Here is a 17,983-nt window from a genome sequence, read left to right as displayed (position 1 = left end):
AAACAAATCCAGCAGAGCGGACATATTCTGCGCATACATCTTCTGCGGCCATGATACACCGCGCCGGTGATTTGCTTCATCGCACTGCCATCCTTCCCGACAATAAGGCAGTTCTTCCCCAATCACTTGCTCTATGCTAGCGATAGCTTCGGCTGGCTTTGGTATTCCGAGTAATGCAACGGTTTTGAGTATTACTTTGTTGAAGCGGAGAGTTATGGCTTTACGCTCTTCGGGTGTTGAGTGTGCACGTTCGTTGAGCAAGTACAAGCATAGTTAGCCTGCCATGATGTATGGCTCTGAGCTTGGCAGGATAGCTCCAAGGGCTGTCAGATACCATTTTTCGGTTGGGATATTGGATCCCTCGAACTTGACCTAGATTTAACGGAAAAGTTTTCATATCGTAGGTTCACCGAACCGCGGTTGGCTTCGGGAGGATCAGAGGGCATGTTTAGGACGACGATGTAGTATTGACACGGAGGTATATGTACAGGAAGTACAGGGGACTATTTTTAGAATGCCATCTTCTACGCGAGAGATAAAGAAATTAGTTTTGGATTGCTCGCCTTTTGAGCTCAATGACGCATGTTCGAAGTGACCTAGTGTGGAGGGTGGCAGTCCACGGAATCCAGTCCCTCGAGCATGGCCAAACCAAGGTCATGGCGGATATCACACAGGGCTACCTGACTATCGATGTATATATCTTGGTGTGAGCATAAGATGCAAAAAAAATACACGGCATTTCCTGAAGAGTCAGGCTTGTTATTGTTTTTATCTACGTCCTCTTGCACTTCAAGATATCAGATATCAATGGTATAGTGCCTTAGAACTGGTAGTAATAGCTAGCTAACCAATGTATCTAATTAAGCCCTATATCGATTCCAATGTCGATCCGTTTTCCTTTATTGACCTAGTCTTACTGGATTAGTCTATGCCGGCATCGTAGGTGCCTGCCGGCAATTCTTGACCTGCTGCACCGGTTTCTTGGCTTCAGACTATCACTGAGTGATCGACAGGGACAATCCAGCCCACAGCTAGGATGGTCCCTGGTCAAGTCGCGATACAAATATCCCCTTCAAGCCTTTTCACATCTCGGGCATCTCGTCTTGGCTTCCTTGGCAGAGATGAACTAAGATGAGTACCAGTCAATATATATACGGTTTTTAGATGTTTAGAACAAGTGGTATCGAGTCCCTCCATCGCTTTTCACCGGATATACATGTGCATTTTTTATGTTCGTCTTGCCTCTTCAATATCTCGAATGCCCACGAGAAATATGATCAGGCCCAGCAGAGCTCCACAACAAAGAGCACCATCCAGCCCAGTAGTCTCAGTGCAGATCTTTCCTGTCCAGTAAAGTTGATCATCATGCCATGTGAGCAACTCGAAAAGGCCCGCGCCACTAAAGTTGAGCTAATCGTGCATGAGATAGTTCACGATACCACGCGACGTGCCTTGATCTTCTATGACTTCAACACAAAACGGGGTTGATCGGCATGACCCCGCGGCCTCATACATGGTACGAGCGGGAGGTTTACGAAGCTGACCTTTGTTGCTGGTGCCTGGCAGGACTATGAAAAACGTGGCGTCAGTTACCAAGCTGTTGTCCCCGCGTGCTGGTAGCGAGCAGTGCCTTGATATGAACATAGCAACCGAATTGAACGGACAACCAGGTATAGGCAGCATGGCTTTGCTCATTACCCAGCTGGCTAAATGGTCTCACCATGATATGTAGCCGACTATGGTTAAATTGTTCCAGGGTTCTTCTAAGCGGCAAGCGAGCAGCCGAGAATGATGAAACTCCGGATAGCTAGGAATCAAATGTGTGGTACCGGGGATCTCGAAATGGCTATACTCCGGGCGAGTCCCGATGAGACGAGGGCAATCAGACCGCCATCTCATAAGATACTGAGCTGGCTAACTATCTAAAGACTTTCAAAATAATTAATTCTCATTATTATGAGGGAAAAACAGAGGAATATTAACCTGTTATTGTTTTTTCCCGCAAGAAGCAAAAGTACCTACAGACTACTCTCCATCGGGGAACATCGGTAAGCGATCGGCATATTTCCCTTCTTCCCTTCATTTCTGCTTCCCATCGCCAGGAATGGGCATTCCACCAATATCCTGCGGGCTTCTTGTACTAGTACGAGAAGGGTATCAACTCCATTATTACGAAGTAAATCCCCATAGTTTTCCGTTCTCTTGTGGGAAACAATCTTTATCAGGGTAATCTGGTGTCAAGTACTCCACCGGAGTTTTGCCGCTCGTGCTAAGATTTCGCTGGGCTAGTAGCCTAGCATCGAGGTAACATTTTAACCGTCCCGTTAAGATGCGCCTCTCAGAGCTTATTGCTGGCCCACTGGTGGGCCTAAACAAAGCCAACGAAGCCACTTCCTGTGAGATTCGACTGGATTCAACTGGGATCCAACCGAGGGTTAATAAGGCTAATCTTAAAGTAGACTAGCGCAATGTACTTCTCCGCTCCTCCACAGCCTCACACATCACATTTCTCCCCCTAACACTGGCTTCAATCCATGCACAATTGCATATCCCAGCCCGAAGCTCCCCAAAGTTTCCCCTCAATCCTTTCATTCTCCACCTTTTTATGGTCATCCAATGGTGGAGTGTGATCCTTTCACGTCACTGCTGTCGGATAATTCGTGATTACGGTGGGCCTCAGACCATCGACTCTGCATTTTACCCCGGTTTCCTGAAGTCAGTTAGCCCCGCCCCCCTAGCGTCCAGCCATGCGGAGAGAGGATTAGCGGCGAATGACGATGTTTACTATGATCGGAAAGGAGCTTCCAATAATTATTCCATAAAATGCGCAGCCTTCCCCTCGGCTGCATCCGCTCATTCCTCTGTCCGGCGCGTGTTACTCCTCGACTCCTCCTTGTTTACTGCTCCCTGTTCCTTACAGTCACTATACTTTTGGGCGTCAGGATGCATTTCAAGTCGTACGTCGCTGCGGCCATTTACGGTCTGCCTGTCCTCGCGAATGCCGCGCCCTCTCCAGTTGCGGCCTCTTCGGATGCCAGCTCCAATGACGGGCACTTCAAGACCTACACGATCAAGGCGGCGAATATCACTGCCACCCTGATCCCGTACGGTGCGCGTCTAACTTCCCTCTTGGTGCCGGATCGTCATGGCAAAGAGCAGGATGTTATCCTTGGCTACGATGACCCGAAACAATACCTGCAAGACAGTGCAACAAACCGCACTTTCTTCGGTTGTGTCGTGGGTCGCTACGCGAACCGTATCAAGAACGGAACTTTCACCATTGATGGTAAAGACTATCATGTTCCCGAGAATGAGCATGGTGGCCTCGACACCCTCCACGGCGGCAGCGTCGGTTATGACATGCGCAATTGGACTGTCACGTCGCACACTGACTCCTCCATCACCTTCACCCTCTTGGATCAGGGCTTTGAGAACTTCCCTGGCGATGTCATCTCCCATGCCACTTACAGTGTCTCCACCGAGAAGTCGGCAGAGAACCCCAAGGGTCTGCCCCAGTTGACCACCAAGCTTGTGTCGCTGGCCCTGACCGAGAAGACCCCTATCATGCTCGCCAACCACATCTACTGGAACCTGAACGCGTTCAAGAACCCCACCATCCTGAATGACACCACCCTGCAGCTCCCCCTCTCCGAGCGCTTCATCGTTGGAGATGGCATTCTCATCCCAACCGGCGAGATCGGCGACGTCGACACCGCCTACAAGGGCGCCCTTGACTTCACCGAGCCCAAGCTCGTCGGCAAGGACATCGACAAGACCACCGGCCTGTGCGGCACCGACTGCACCGGTTACGACACCTGCTGGCTGGTGGACCGCCCCGTTGGCTATGGTGGTGAGGGCGCAGTCGTCCCCACTGTTCGTGTCTCTTCCGATACCACCGGTATCTCCCTGGAGATAGCCACCAACCAAGCCGCTATGCAGATGTACTCCTGCAACGGCCAGAACGGCACCATCCCGACCAAGGAGTCCCAGGCCAAGCGTAACAAGGCCCAGGATGGCCACCCTGGCGCTGCGTACGTTAACAAGTACGGCTGCATCGTCTTCGAGACCGAAGACTGGATTGATGGTATCAACCAGCCTCAGTGGGGTCGCCGCCCTTACCAGATTGCTGGTCCTGATGATGGCCCCATCGTCAACTTTGCTACTTACCAGTTTGGTACTATCTAAACAGGGGATGGTAAAGGTCTGAGGCCGTTATACACGTTCATTGAAACGTCATATCCTCTAATTCGTTATTTGGACTGTCAATAGGTGGCTACGGAGGCCGTAGGCCCAATCATGTACATATCTAGTCTTGGCAGCCGCACACTTCATAGTAATCTGCTCTCCATACATCAAATTCTTCTTCCGAAACCTGGGCCAAAACTACGTAGGAGATTGTATTCGTGATCGGCTTGACCTCATAGGCGATTTCTAGCTCATCTAATCATTCTCTCTTTCTTCCTTGGTCACTGCACATGTCCCAAGCCAAACCAGCCTCATAACGAACTTGCTCAGTTCTCGAATATGCGAAACCTCGGTTTTCGTCAAAGCTTGCACAGGCATGTTGCGTATTGTATTGGCAGCTGATATAAGAAGCTCCAGATCAATCCGCGATTGTGCGTCGAGAGGATGGATGACGATGTTGAGGAACAGTGTTAAAGCGGCCGCAGTCGAATAGAATGTAACGAACCTTAGACTTGGTTAGCATTCGTTGCACAGAGATCCATAGGAGACAATCTAAGTCAGTACTTACCGAAAAGCTCCTTCCGCAATCAAGCTAACAAGAGTCCTCAAACACCACATTGTTGAGCGACTAGCCACCAACGACAAATCAAAGCTCGAATGAACTACACTATGCAAATCCGGCATCTCGTCACTAGTTTCCACCGTGCACTTTCTGACTGTCGTGTGAATGATGGTCATCAGGTGATGATAATCTAATTGCAGTGACAATCGTCGGATGATAAACGGGATGCCTTCATCAGATGAATTCGGGAGAGTATTCTTCGAGACGAAAAGTGCTGGGCGGAAATTCGCAGGGATGGACAGTCGCCAGTGTTCCATCTCGTTGTCTAATTGCCGGATGTTCAGGAGGAGCTGGTTGTCGTTATCCTTCATTGCTCGCGCGGATAAGAGCTGCCGGTAGACTTTCTCTTTTAGGTGCGTTAGATGAGGGTCTCCTGGGAGATGAGGACTAATAATGGTACTTTGAATTTGGTCGCTACTTGTCATGGAGAGGGTTAAGGTCGGTCGGTAGGTATAGTGGTCGAGGTAGTTATCAGGTAGGATTAGATCACAGTAGATCTCGGTGAGGAGAGGAGGGTTGCCAGTGAACAGGGAGATGTCTTTGTCGAGCATGTAGCATAGCCAGAACAGCGTTCGAATATGGTGGAGTTCGCGTTCTGAGCGGGCATTCTCGAGCCTGGAGACATTCGATGAGTCGCATAGATGTCCCTTGAGAGCGCAGACTACACGACATGCAATCGATTGAAAGAAGGTCGCGCCTTGCCAGTCGGTACAAAACACGCGCTGTATTTGCTGTTTCGGAATATCAGCCTGTATATCTTGACCGGTCAAAATGGAATGAGAACTAACCAAGATAATTGCAGTCTGCAGTGTCGACACACTGACATCGTCGGCGATCTGTAACAAGAGCCAATGTGCCTTGGCTGCGCACGAATCCGCATCTATGGGGAGGGAGATCTGTCTCGATATGTCTAGGTGAGGCGCAATAGCTAACATGCTCAAGACACAAGCCCTGGCTGAGACTTGCATAGGCGTGCACAGATTTTCCTCCATATGTTCATATGCGGTCTCAATCGTTGTCTGAAACAGGACCTCACCCAAGACTGGGAAAGCGAGTCTGAATGAGGACTTGAAGAACACATTCACAATTTCCTGGGTCACCTCCTTTTCGGGTAATTCGCACGACGCCTGTGAGAAAGATTGGTGGAGGGTGGAAGCTCCGGATTGCTTTATAGGGATACTGAAATCCGCCCACGAGACTGGCTGACCCGTCCTTTTGGAGAGCCATTCACGGCCTTCTTCAGTAGACATGGGTATGCCATTAAAGTACCAGTTGGGCCCCCATTGACGGGCAGATTTATGATTTCTGCCAGGATCCTCTTTGGCGGGGTGATCATAGGAGCCAGTGGGTGTCTGTGTAAATGTAGCGGGCGATAGGGAGCTTCCTGAAAAGGTGAATCCTTCTCTGCCACTTGCTACAGTTGAAGTATGGCTGGTGCTGATCCTCGAAGGAACTGGTGTCGTCAATTCTTCTTCATTATCCAAAGCATGACTTGATGACTCCGGAGTCGATCCAACCCGCGACAGGGCACCCTCTAATTCCTGGATACGTTGGAACAAGGTCTGTACATCGCTAGAATCCGGAAATGCGAAGTTTTAGAATCATCCATAGAGACCCACGGTATAGATAACGAGAAAGGATTCTGACCTGTTACGCCGCTTCTTCCGTGGGTTCTCTCTCTGAAACGTGCATTCAAGGCCACGCGAATCGCACCACTCACACGGGCCATCTGGATTTGGAAGAGAGCATTGGACCTGGATGGAAATAGGTCAGCATCCACAAGGCTAGTAAACTCAAAACCCTTAATTTAGGCTTAAGTGTAGTCACCTTTCTTCGATAACAAACATCGCATGCCCTCTTCAGACGGTAAGTTCTCTTCGGGGGCATTTGGCGGTGACTGCTGGTTATTTAGACGGTGTATACGGAGTGGAGTACTTTCGGAGGTCAAAATCTTCGGAGCTTTCGGAGGCCGTTGTTATATCATGTGATATGTGGATGTCGGTTCAATGGGATGTGATTGGCTTCACGTCACTCCAGCAAGAGGAGCTTGGTTTCGACTCTGCCCGTTCATTGCCAATGGCGACCCGCCTCGGGATCCCCACTTCCCTTTAAGCTTCAGCTCCTAGCGGCGTTCGGAACCTGAGCACGCCGGATCGTGAGATTATCTTTTGGCGAATTCTGGACCATCATGCCAGACTTAAACCTCAGGGTAGAACCCCCTGACTCTATGAAAACAACATTCACATCACAGACGACGCTTCAGAGAAGCTCGGTGAACAATGGCCGCCCGCCGAAGCAAGCCGGCGACACTTGATGAGAGCGATCCTCTCATCGTCGACCCTGAAAATGTCGAGGTTGAAGCTTCAGCTCACACTGAGGATGAAGACCATCCCCTGAGCCAAATCTCGACTAGGATGACGTATCGCCTCTACATATCACATTTCCTGTCAACATGGAATTCCCGCGTCTTCGAATTCGGGGCTGTCCTGTACTTGGCTACTGTCTACCCAGGAACGCTGCTTCCGATGTCCGCCTACGCGCTTTCTCGTGGACTTGTGGCGATTATCTTCTCATCCGCGGTGGGCTACTACATCGATGTCGGTAACCGTTTGCAGGTCATTCGCGTTTCAATTGGTTAGTTGCTCGGTTTTTGGAGACAGGCAGATTATTCGATTAATAACACTAACTACTTTATAGTGTTGCAACGACTGGTTGTGGCTGCATCGTGTGTAATATTTTATTTACTGGCGACTGGACCTTCTATGTCACGCGTAGCCAACGTGTGTTTGCTGGCGACTCTCACACTCCTGGCTTGTATTGAGAAGCTATGCTCTATTTTGAACATGGTATCCGTGGAGAAAGACTGGGTAAGTTTATAGACGAACTTATTAATGCTGGCTTCTTACTGAGATAATACGGCAGGTTGTCGTCGTTGCGGGAACCGATCATGCAGGTCTAAGAAGTACGTTATGAAGAATACAAGATACACTGGAAGTTTCGAAACTAATCCATTCGTTAAAGCTATGAACGCCCAAATGCGACGTATTGACTTGGCCTGCAAGCTGCTCGGACCTCTTTTCATCGCTCTCATTGATGGCATATCAACGGAGACCGCCATCATGGTCAATTTTGGGATGAACGTCTGCTCAGTTGTGGTGGAGTACTACTCAATCGCCAAGGTAAGACCTCAGTCTCTAGCATCCGGACTAGAAAGCACCTTGCTTACAGTTCGTCTCAGGTCTACGACGAAGTGCCAGAACTGCAGGAAGCAAAGAAATTCCCTCATATGCCCCGAAACGAAGAACCTGCTCAGCAAGGATTCTTTGTGCGTGGCTGGAGCGCTGTGTGCCAAGGCGTACGACAGGCTCTGAAAGACTTCGATTTCTATTTCCGACACCGAGTCTTTCTTCCATCCTTTGCTGGAGCTTTGCTGTACTTGACAGTCCTATCCTTTTCGGGGCAGATGGTCACTTGGCTTCTGTCGACGGGCTACGATTCGACGCAGGTCGCTGTTACAAGAACTCTGGCTGTTGCATTTGAGGTATTGGCTACCTGGGTCGCACCCTGGCTGATGGGCAGGATAGGGCCTACCCGGGCTGGTCTATGGCTGGCAAGTTGGCAGATTACATGTTTGGCTGGTGGTTTCGCTATCTTCTGGCAATTCGCTAGCCAGCCTTTTCTTTCAGCATCTGGTCTTGTCGGTGGTGTGATTTTCAGCAGGCTAGGCTTGCGAGGGTTTGATCTATGTGCCCAGATTTTGGTTCAAGAGGTGAGTTGTTCAAATTCTTTCAACGGCATATTTTGGTAGAGGAGATGGCTCTAACATTCGATTTTCACGCAGGGCATTGATGCCAAGGCTCGAGGGTCCTTCTCATCAACTGAAGCTGCATTGCAGAACTTGTTTGAGATCTTCTCCTATATCTCGACCATAATTTTCTCCCGTCCGGATCAATTCAAATGGCCGGCCCTTATCAGTGTGATTTCTGTCGGCCTTGCTGGTCTTCTCTACGCGATTTACGTTCGGATTCAAAGGGGCCACTTGTTGCACTTGCCGAGCTGTTTTGCCCATGATTGCCTTCATCGCTCTGGCCAAAGAGCTATGGACAGAATTTCCTCTTTCTCCGACATGTGATTATTGGTCCTGCGAATTCAGAAGCAGCTTCAGCAATTTGACATGTATACTAGGAGTATGGGACGAGGAAAGCGAACGTGATTTTGTAGGATTACTACTATCAACTACATTATCCTACATAGCTTTACGCGCTTTGGTCATGATCTGCCCAGGCGCTAATATTTGGGGGCCAAAATGTAGCCTCCATCGTCGCCCTTCGAGCTTTCTCAGCCCTTTTTTATCCGCCCATAGAACTCTCCTTACCTCCAATTGACAATGGCTGATTGCTTCTATCTACACTCGGGTATAAAAAAGATCAACTATGACGATTTGCCTTGTGGCGACGTCGACCAGCTCGGCCATAATGTGACTTGTTGCGTTCGAGGCTCCACCTGCCTAAGCAATGGACTCTGCCAAAACGCCGGAGGTAATGGACATTACAGTGCTGATTGCACAGATCCAACTCTAGAAGATCCAGCATGTCAGGTTCGCTGTGGTGAGTTAACATTATTGAAACCCCTTCTTAGAATTCGCTGACATTGGTATTCTCGGTACAGGAGGTCTTGCCGGCTCACAAGTTACCTACAATTCAACTACCAAACTCTGGGCATACTGCAGCTACAATGGGGGAGAACCAGATTGTTCAATAGCAACCAACGAGGTCTTTCCAGCCCCTGCTCCATCCAGTCTCACAACAATCATGGTTCTCCCTACCACCGGGGCAGCCACATATTCCACGCCATCGGCGACCGCTACAACTCCCTTGGTCACAATTACAACCACGCCTTCACCCTCGTCATCATCGTCTGGTATTAGTTCGGGGGCTGCCACTGGTATTGGTATAGGCGCTGGCGCCGGAATAATCCTTGTCGCTTCGGCGATCGCCTTCGTCTGTTTTAAACGGCGGCGACACTCGAATACAAAATCGTTGAATTCTGCTGGCAATGTATCTTCTCAGCAGGCTTTAGTGGGTGAGTTGGGGAATGAGACGATGATTGGGGAGTTGGATGGTGGACGCACAATGTATGAGCTAGCTTCCACGTCCAGATTGAAGCCATAGTCTCTCGTCAGCTTGGGACGGAAGTCGCCTTTTGGGTGGAAGAAGATATTCACAAGGTTCACTCTCAAATCTGTGCGGTGAAAAATCATCTCACGGTGTTTTTGAGCATTCATACACTATGCTTGAAAAATGCACCGCCCGATTCTGATTGGTCGAGCTGTCAAATCGAGCATATACTTTCTGGGCACAAGCTGTGTTTGCGGCCACCTTGCCCCTTAACGATCGCCTTCGAGCCCCTAATTCCTTGGCCACGAGACCATTGCATTATTTCCTATATCATTGTATACCTATGATACCCTATTCTTTAGTTGACACTGTCAATATCACTCGGAGTTATGAGTTCCCTTTTAGACGGAAGAGCTCCTAGTCTACGCCTCACAATTTCAGCCACCAGAAGGCCGGACCTGCTCGCCATGTGGGATAGAATGATTTATCAATAGTACAGTAGATAGAGCATGTGATGAGCCAGAATGAATCTGGTATTTATTTTGTGCTTGCATCATCAGTACGCTGTCCAACATTCCTGGTGGTATCTACTCGAATTCAAGCTTCCAGACATCCCCAAGCCTATCGTTCGACTCTCCCAGTCCACCATGAACGATAATGGCATTTGAGGCCGCGACATCAGCATCAAACCAGCCCCGTGCAAGTGGAAGTTCGCTACCTTGCAGATCCACCTGCTCCCACTTCTTATTCCCAATGTCAAAGCTCCACACATCACCCAGCATCTTTCCGGCACCCTGGTGACCCAATGAACTAGGATCTCGCTCTCCAAACAAGGTAATCAGACAAGACCGACCACTAGCAGGGACCGGCAACAAAGCGCTAACACTGCGTGGAGTTGGACCATCCTTTCCATCGGGAGCATACACATGGGCTTCCCAAGAGTTGGTCTCCGGAGTATAAATATCCAGGTTTCCACCCTGCTCAGTCTTCCCATCGAAACCGTTCATACGATACAACTTTCCATCCGTAAAGGTAATTGATGTACCGCCACGAGGGGGATCGAATGCAGGTGCAAGCTCAGTCCATTCCTTGCGCGAGACATTGAAAGCCCACAGGTCTGATAGTCGTTCGGACTCGGGACATCCGGCATGGATGTAGAGTGTATCCTTGCCGTCACTGGTCATACAATGATAGCTACGAGCAGCCGGGACTGCAGTCGAGTTCATTGTTGAGGGTTTGACCAGACACCAAGTGGAAGTGGAAGTGTCAAATTCCCAGATCGCGCCCTGTTCTTCGATCGGGGCCATTGCGACTCCACCGCGGCCGGAGAATAGATATATTTTTTCATTGAGTGTCGCAGATGCTGTTCCGACGCGTGCGGAGGGGGATTGCAGTGCTTGAGGCTGAGTAGCTTTGGAGACAGTGGCTATGAAATGATATGATTAGCATCGTTGGACTCTTCTTCCTTGTTATAGCCCGCCAAGTACCATTGTCTAAAGACACGGCATATACAACATTGTCTCGAGGCTCACGCGGCCGCAGCTCTCCTCCGAAGATGTATGCTTGGTTGTCGACGACCGAAACAATCTGGGAAGACCGCTGAAGGATTTCGGCCTCCAGGAGCTTGTGGCACTTAGCAGTGATCGCCATTGCGAGAGCAAGTGAAGTGTTTAGACTCGGGAGTTGTATGAAGGACCTGTTTATGGATAATGGAATGTCAACAGCGGAAGAAGCGAATCCGTAGCTACAAATAATCCGCAGTGCCGAACATCATGTCATTAGATAGTGGGGACTTTGGGAGGTTCTCTCAGGTTCCGAATCGCCGCTGCACCTGTCTAAAGCGGGTAGGGTAGCTAAAGCAGCCAATTATACGAAAAACTCGTCTACCCTACATAAAGACGATTTATGTACTGGGCCAAATAGGACTAGCCTGAACTTTACTTGTGAAAATGCGGCCTCCGAAACCTCCGAAGTACCTGGTTTGTTTTGTGAAGCTGCCCTCGCCCTATTTGGCGTTGATCTAGGCCAACTATATGTCTGATGTCTAGCAAACAGTCCAAGATCGAATATAATGCTTTGTTCGCAAGCTCAATTGATAAAGACACTTTATTTCCAGCAATCTTAGACCAAAATATATCTGGAATCTGCCTAGGTATTATCTACTCTTGGTCTGAATATATCTACAATTTGGACAAAATATTCCGACCATTTTCTCCTGTGCCCATAACAATCTCCTCTTCCCAGTAATTCGGGTTGAATGTGATCCTGTTCAACGGGTTCAAGCGATGAGCCCTATTGTAGAGATCCTCGTATACACGACCGTCATATCGCCCCAGAGCACTGTAGCATAGTTAGCTTTTGTGGTCAAGTTATTGATACAAAATCCAAGCATGGAAGCAATCACCTATCTAATAGGTAGTCCGGAATCTTCCACGAGTCAACCAAGTTGACAGCATGTGGGCGTATCCGTGCCATCAACCCCTGGACGCGCGACGGAAGGGCGTTGAGACTGGACCGAGCGACAGCATTGCAACGGAAGACTGGACATGGATTGTTGAATCAGTAGTGCTCTGGCGCAAGATAGGATGTAGAGTGGTTATTTCTCACATTCATATCCTTCGTTCTCCATGGTATAAAGAGCGAACAGGCGGAAGACGTCCCACAAAACTGTCTTCGTTGGACCTGAGAGAGTCTGATCTGTTGACAAAGCTTTGAAGAAAGTGGCCACTAGAATTGACTGAGATTGAGCTAGTGTAAAGTATCAGCATATTGACCGAGAGTGGTGAAGGATTAGGCTTTACCTTTGCTCAACTTGTGAAGCTGGATGAGAAGGCTATTCCAATTTTGTTTCTTTAATACACGCTGCTCATATGCATCGTATGCCTGTAAATGTTAGTCAATACCGCCAGAGTCCAACAGGTTCCAAATTTATCAACAAACCAAAGCTGTTGCTCGAAGCTCGAAGCTCTTCACGATATCTTGATCGTTCGACAGTGAGATAGGCTGGCTAGCACCAGCTTGTCGCTTCGCTCGAATGAACTCTTTAAATCGAGCATCGGTCTCATCTGTACCGGGAGTGTTGATTGATTCCACCGCATCGGTCATCTTCTTGATTAGATACGCGGCAACTTGCTGCGTGATCATCCAATTGTCACCCTCGACCGTGGGCTTGGAAAGGTAGTCGTTATTTAGCTGGATGAGGCCGCTCCCACCACCGAAGCCGTGTCCACCCATTGCTCGTCTGCAGGTCTCGATTCCATCGGCAGCAAGCATGGTACATAGACTCTTTAGTCCTGATGACATACTATGCATATGAGCCAAGGAACGGAAATCTCCGCTTTCAATATCCTCTCGGGTAGCTCGATACACATTTTGCATGGACAGACCAGTATAATGAAGCGCAAATGCGGTCGCTACTAGCGGGAGGATGCGAATTTGAACGGTCGGATAGTCGAGAACTGACATCTCCGGCCCATTCTTGTCACTATCTCGATCTTGAAATTGTCGCCGAATGGCAGTGTATCGAACTGCGACTGTGACTGCTCTTGCGAGCACTAGCCTGGCATGGTGGACAATGTTTGCGCGGACGTATGTTAAAGATCCATAAACAAGAGCTGGTTGCTCTGGCTTTGTATACGTCCCGGAACTGGGATCGACACTTGAGTATCGGCATAGCATCGCAGAATGAGGGATGCTGATCATTATGTCAGTTAATTTTGCCTCAAGCTAAGGGGGGTTTGACTTACCGGAAGTTGTCAAAGAGCATATAGGCATTGTCCATAGTGATATATCCATATTTAGGTCCAATGTCTCCAATCACAACCCCATTCAGAGGTTGATGTGACTTCATGTCGCGCACTTGCACAATAAAAGGATGTGGGCCGTGAGATACGTATTGCTCTGGTGATCCTGGCTTTGGAAGAAACAACTGGGCGACAACGATGGCATGGTTGGCAACACGACCCAAGCTTCCATTCCACCACTTACTTGCCGTCAGCGTGGGACTGTGCAGGATAAACTCCTTGGTACTACTATCCCAACGTGCCTCAAGCTCAAGACCTCGAACGTTGCTACCATGGCCAAGCTCAGTCTGAGCGTACGCACCGATGATCTTCCATGACTCAATCAAAGGCATCCAGTAGGCACGCTGCTCTTCACTTGCTTGCTCTCGAATGGTCGTGACGAACATCTCCATGTGCAAAAAGTATGGAGAGACGTCATCGACCAAGTACTGGGCCATCTTATAATCTTCATGATCCCATCGATGCTGATCAGTCATTCGGCGCAGTAACTTTGCACGCGCCAGGCCAAGCTTGAATCGTTCCACTCGTGACAGGTTTTGTTGTTTTTCCTTCGAGAAAAGTGGCTCTTTCTGCAGGATGTGTAGTATCCGAGCTTGCCTCTCGAGAAACCCATCTGCTGGAAACAAGTGCTTACTTAACCCATCCACTGAGAGGTCGGACTGCCCTCGCTCACGAGCGAGGGTTGTGGGTCCATCAGGTTGACTTGGACGAAGCGTATCGGTGAAGTCTGGCATGTTTTTGATATTGACTGCATCAACCCATGGAAAGTAGTATACTGCGGCAACTGACAGCCAGCTTATATGACTTCCATATCTTCATGTCCATCTCTTTCCCGAGTTTAACCTAGGCCTGTGGTGACACTCTGTTCAAATTCGCCGAGTGCCGACTGCCGGTCGGTCTTTCCACTGCGGGGCTGATCGTGGGGAAGTAGCCGACTTGAAGATCTTAGGAGGTAAGAAAAGTAACGCGGGCAAACTCCGATGGTTAAATTATTGAATATGAGGTGGAAAGCTCTTAAGATTCGGCTTTTCCCGCTATCAACAGCGAGTAAACGGGACAGCTCCAGGGTATTCGATAGCAATGGGTGACCGGACTCTTTATGTACCCTCCCACATAGGGGAGAATGTTCTTCCCAATCTTCCTTTCTTTCATAAATTGCTTCGATACGCTCAGCGCAAGCCTTCGCGCATCGCTATCCGAGATGTAAATGCAGGCTTGGAGAAAACATACCGCGACGTGCTCTCAGATGCTCTTGCTCTTCGTGTCGAATTAGAGAAGACACTCGGCCAAAGCACTCTTCGCGAACTATCTGAAGACAAAGAAGTCTATATCGGTCTATTGGCACCAGGTGGATATGAATACACTGTGGGGTTCATTGCTATCCTTGCGATGGGTGCAGCAGTGGTACCTATGGGTGAGTTTATAATCGGGCTTCACAAAACACATAACTGACTGACATTGAGTAGCTGCTGGGTTACCGGTAGAAGAGGCGTCTTACTTCCTCCACAAAGCTCAATGTGTAGCCTTGGTGGCCAGTACAACCAGCGAAGAGCTCGGGAAGTCCATTGTCCGATCTATGGGCGAGAAGAAAAACTTCGCCATCCCTTGCCTCGCACCCATCGCGTCGTTATTCCTCCCTACACCCATCTCAGCTGAGGATGTCGTTATCTCATCAAACAGAATGCTTGATATGAACGGTGCAAGCGCGGTCATATTCACATCAGGCACAACAGGCCCACCCAAGGGTGCAGTCCAACGGCGTACTTGGTTGACCGGCAACGCCGAGACCGACGCAGACTTCTATCGCATCACCGAAAATGACGTTGTGCTCCATGTATTGCCAGTTCATCATGCCTCGGGTGTAGGACTTACGTTCCTTCCTTTCCTCACAGCCGGTGCATGCATTGAATTCCGGAGCGGTGGCTTTGATACTGCGTGGACGTGGGAGCGCTGGCGTCGTGGAGGGCTGACATTTTTCTCCGGCGTGCCTACCATCTATATGCGTATGATGCGGTATTATGAAGAAAACATAGCCAATCAGGCACCCGAAATACGCGATCAATACGTTGCTGGAGCGCGTAGCATTCGCACCATGTTGTGTGGATCATCAGCACTTCCTGGTCCTGTGCAGGAATTTTGGGAGAATTTGCGACAATTACCCATCTTGACTCGGTATGGCGCTACGGAGTTTGGAGCAGTCATTAAGACAGACTTGGATCCTACTGGTACACCACGTAACAGCGTTGGTCGAGTGGTCGAGTCGGTATCTCTCAAGCTCGAAGAGGATGGTCATCTCCTTGTCAAGTGTCCTTATATGTTTTCAAAGCAAGTGATCCTCTTCTCCAGCCGAAGCGTCCTCGTCACTAACAAATTATTAAACTGACAGATATCTTCATGACGAGAAAGCGACTATGGAAGCCCACGATAAAGATGGTTATTTCAAGTCTGGTGACATTGCCCGCCGGGAAGGAAAATATTATTTCATCCTCGGTCGTGCTTCCATCGATATTATCAAGTCTGGTGGCTATAAGATCTCGGCATTGGATGTTGAACGAGAGATCTTGGGGCTGGATTACGTTTCTGAGGTGATGGTGGTCGGCGTTGAAGACGAAGAATTCGGACAACGAGTGGCAGCCACCATCAGCCTCAAGACGGACCCGAATACCACGCGCAATAGTCTTACTCTTGCGGAGCTGAGAGAGGACCTCCGTACCAAGTTGGCTGGTTATAAGATGCCAACTATTCTGCGGCTGGTCAAGGGTGAGCTGCCCAAGTCAGGTACAGCAAAGGTGCAAAAGAAGATTTTGGGACCGAAATTCTTTCCACCTAACTATCGAGAGATTCCCGAGGTTCAAGTGTGGAGCAAAGGGAAGAGTGCAAAGCTATAGATACCTTCAAAGAACGTTTTTATATGATAGAACTCAATAAGACTTGCTTGAATAAGAAATATTGACTTTTAATACGGCCACTTATTTTTCAAGACTAATAGATCTCACAAACAAAGAAAACGGATTACATTCAACCTCACTCTGTATGATCATATTTTGGCCTTTGCAGGAGCAGTGGTCATCCGACTATGCACATAGCTAATCCGCTGGAATTTCTTGATCGCATCACCCCAAAGCTCTTGACGCAACAGAGCATAAACCCTACAAGTAATGTTAGCATCAACAGCTCCGCAATGTGTCTAAATGTACAGCCCTCTGAAGTTGGGTTGGTATCCGAGAACTCACCCCATTCTAGCCTTAGGTGCCACCTTATTCCCAAGCTCGAGTGCAGCATCAAGCATTTTCTCCGGTTCAGCAATCTCGTCCACAATCCCATCTTCTAGAGCCTCCTTACCGGTCCACTTGTGCGCTTCGAGTAGCATCTTGCGCGCGATTTGAGGACGCAATTTCAGCCTTGGAAGAGAACCAATTCCGTCGAAATGCAGACCAAGGTTCACGGGTGGCATAGAAATGAAACCTCGGCGTGAATTCATGATGCGATAGTCGTGCGCCAGTGCAAGAGGACAGGCACCCCCGAATGTGTGACCAGTGAGTAATGCAATCGTTGGGAAGGGGAAATCAAGGATAGTATGTATAAGCTAGACTTAAATTAGTATCTTCTTTCAATCAAACTGCTCTATCTTGCTCATTGCTTCAAAAGAACGGCATACCGGATAAAAGCCATCTGTATTCGCAAATGGATTGGTGTCTGCTTCATCTAGCTCGAGACCCTAGTAAATATTCATTAGCTTTCGCCCATTTACAAGAACTAAAAAAGCGGCAACACATACAGTGCACCAGAATTTGGCATCATTGCCTCGAGTGATAACAGCGCCTTCGGAGTCAGGTCCTAGCAGTTTCTCGACTGTCCGATAGGCGCGTATCATCTCCTGGCAATACAAAGAATTCAATCGATTCTCTGGGGGTTTCTGCATAGTCAAAACGAAAACGCTTCCATGCCTCTCGAGCGAGAGGTTGCGAAAGGTTGGGATATCAGCCATGCTGCCAGGTGTGTCTGTCAACCAAATATGAAGTTAATAGAGAGAAAGATATTCAAGCGTTTTTAGAAATATCAGTCGTTTCTTTTGGGCGGAATACGCGAATATCCATGAGCCGAGCTTCATTGCTTCCCCGCACGCGTTAATCCCTCGGACCCCACAGTCTGTTTCCTAGTAAATTCACCGATTGCCGATTGCCGGGAGGGGCGATACAGCCTTCATGAAAAGACACTACAAGTCATTACACTCTCCATAGCAATTCTCGATGTCG

General features: G+C 48.9%; 9 protein-coding genes across 9 annotated transcripts; 5 read left to right on the top strand and 4 right to left on the bottom strand.

The window, feature by feature from the left end:
• Positions 1-2,823: 2,823 nt before the first annotated feature.
• N7473_007196 (aldose epimerase family protein) lies at positions 2,824-4,185 on the top strand (the record flags this gene model as incomplete). The annotated part of the gene is made up of 1 exon (XM_057153136.1): positions 2,824-4,185. One exon carries the CDS (start codon positions 2,824-2,826, stop codon positions 4,183-4,185), a length of 1,362 nt encoding a protein of 453 aa, XP_057007474.1.
• A 255-nt stretch (positions 4,186-4,440) lies between these two features.
• Positions 4,441-6,654, bottom strand: N7473_007195 (fungal specific transcription factor domain-containing protein; the record flags this gene model as incomplete). Its single annotated transcript, XM_057153135.1, has 5 exons — positions 4,441-4,690; positions 4,754-5,538; positions 5,596-6,369; positions 6,528-6,561; positions 6,635-6,654. 5 exons carry the CDS (start codon positions 6,652-6,654, stop codon positions 4,441-4,443), a joined length of 1,863 nt encoding a protein of 620 aa, XP_057007473.1.
• Positions 6,655-6,657: 3 nt separating this feature from the next.
• Positions 6,658-6,919, top strand: N7473_007194 (uncharacterized protein; the record flags this gene model as incomplete). Its single annotated transcript, XM_057153134.1, has 2 exons — positions 6,658-6,673; positions 6,720-6,919. The coding sequence occupies 2 exons, from the start codon at positions 6,658-6,660 to the stop codon at positions 6,917-6,919; spliced, it is 216 nt and encodes a 71-aa protein (XP_057007472.1).
• Positions 6,920-7,086: 167 nt separating this feature from the next.
• On the top strand, positions 7,087-8,939 carry N7473_007193 (putative iron-regulated transporter; the record flags this gene model as incomplete). The annotated part of the gene is made up of 6 exons (XM_057153133.1): positions 7,087-7,441; positions 7,505-7,674; positions 7,730-7,769; positions 7,829-7,986; positions 8,046-8,576; positions 8,649-8,939. The coding sequence occupies 6 exons, from the start codon at positions 7,087-7,089 to the stop codon at positions 8,937-8,939; spliced, it is 1,545 nt and encodes a 514-aa protein (XP_057007471.1).
• A 231-nt stretch (positions 8,940-9,170) lies between these two features.
• N7473_007192 (uncharacterized protein) lies at positions 9,171-9,978 on the top strand (the record flags this gene model as incomplete). The annotated part of the gene is made up of 2 exons (XM_057153132.1): positions 9,171-9,414; positions 9,446-9,978. Exons 1-2 carry the CDS (start codon positions 9,195-9,197, stop codon positions 9,976-9,978), a joined length of 753 nt encoding a protein of 250 aa, XP_057007470.1. The 5' UTR covers positions 9,171-9,194.
• A 533-nt stretch (positions 9,979-10,511) lies between these two features.
• On the bottom strand, positions 10,512-11,574 carry N7473_007191 (Kelch repeat protein; the record flags this gene model as incomplete). The annotated part of the gene is made up of 2 exons (XM_057153131.1): positions 10,512-11,350; positions 11,412-11,574. The coding sequence occupies 2 exons, from the start codon at positions 11,572-11,574 to the stop codon at positions 10,512-10,514; spliced, it is 1,002 nt and encodes a 333-aa protein (XP_057007469.1).
• Positions 11,575-12,104: 530 nt separating this feature from the next.
• Positions 12,105-14,461, bottom strand: N7473_007190 (uncharacterized protein; the record flags this gene model as incomplete). The annotated part of the gene is made up of 6 exons (XM_057153130.1): positions 12,105-12,264; positions 12,329-12,464; positions 12,532-12,672; positions 12,726-12,807; positions 12,865-13,618; positions 13,671-14,461. 6 exons carry the CDS (start codon positions 14,459-14,461, stop codon positions 12,105-12,107), a joined length of 2,064 nt encoding a protein of 687 aa, XP_057007468.1.
• Positions 14,462-14,807: 346 nt separating this feature from the next.
• N7473_007189 (uncharacterized protein) lies at positions 14,808-16,615 on the top strand (the record flags this gene model as incomplete). Its single annotated transcript, XM_057153129.1, has 3 exons — positions 14,808-15,141; positions 15,194-16,052; positions 16,114-16,615. 3 exons carry the CDS (start codon positions 14,808-14,810, stop codon positions 16,613-16,615), a joined length of 1,695 nt encoding a protein of 564 aa, XP_057007467.1.
• Positions 16,616-16,764: 149 nt separating this feature from the next.
• On the bottom strand, positions 16,765-17,715 carry N7473_007188 (enoyl-CoA hydratase/isomerase family protein; the record flags this gene model as incomplete). The annotated part of the gene is made up of 4 exons (XM_057153128.1): positions 16,765-16,876; positions 16,961-17,313; positions 17,386-17,445; positions 17,506-17,715. 4 exons carry the CDS (start codon positions 17,713-17,715, stop codon positions 16,765-16,767), a joined length of 735 nt encoding a protein of 244 aa, XP_057007466.1.
• Between the last annotated feature and the right edge of the window lie 268 nt (positions 17,716-17,983).

The sequence above is a fragment of the Penicillium subrubescens genome (assembly GCF_028828155.1).
Source record: "Penicillium subrubescens strain IBT 31985 chromosome Unknown utg000005l_segment0_segment0, whole genome shotgun sequence".
Classification (NCBI taxonomy): domain Eukaryota; kingdom Fungi; phylum Ascomycota; class Eurotiomycetes; order Eurotiales; family Aspergillaceae; genus Penicillium; species Penicillium subrubescens.
Note: the sequence above shows the minus strand (reverse complement) of the source record. Positions and strands in the feature narration are given on the sequence as shown.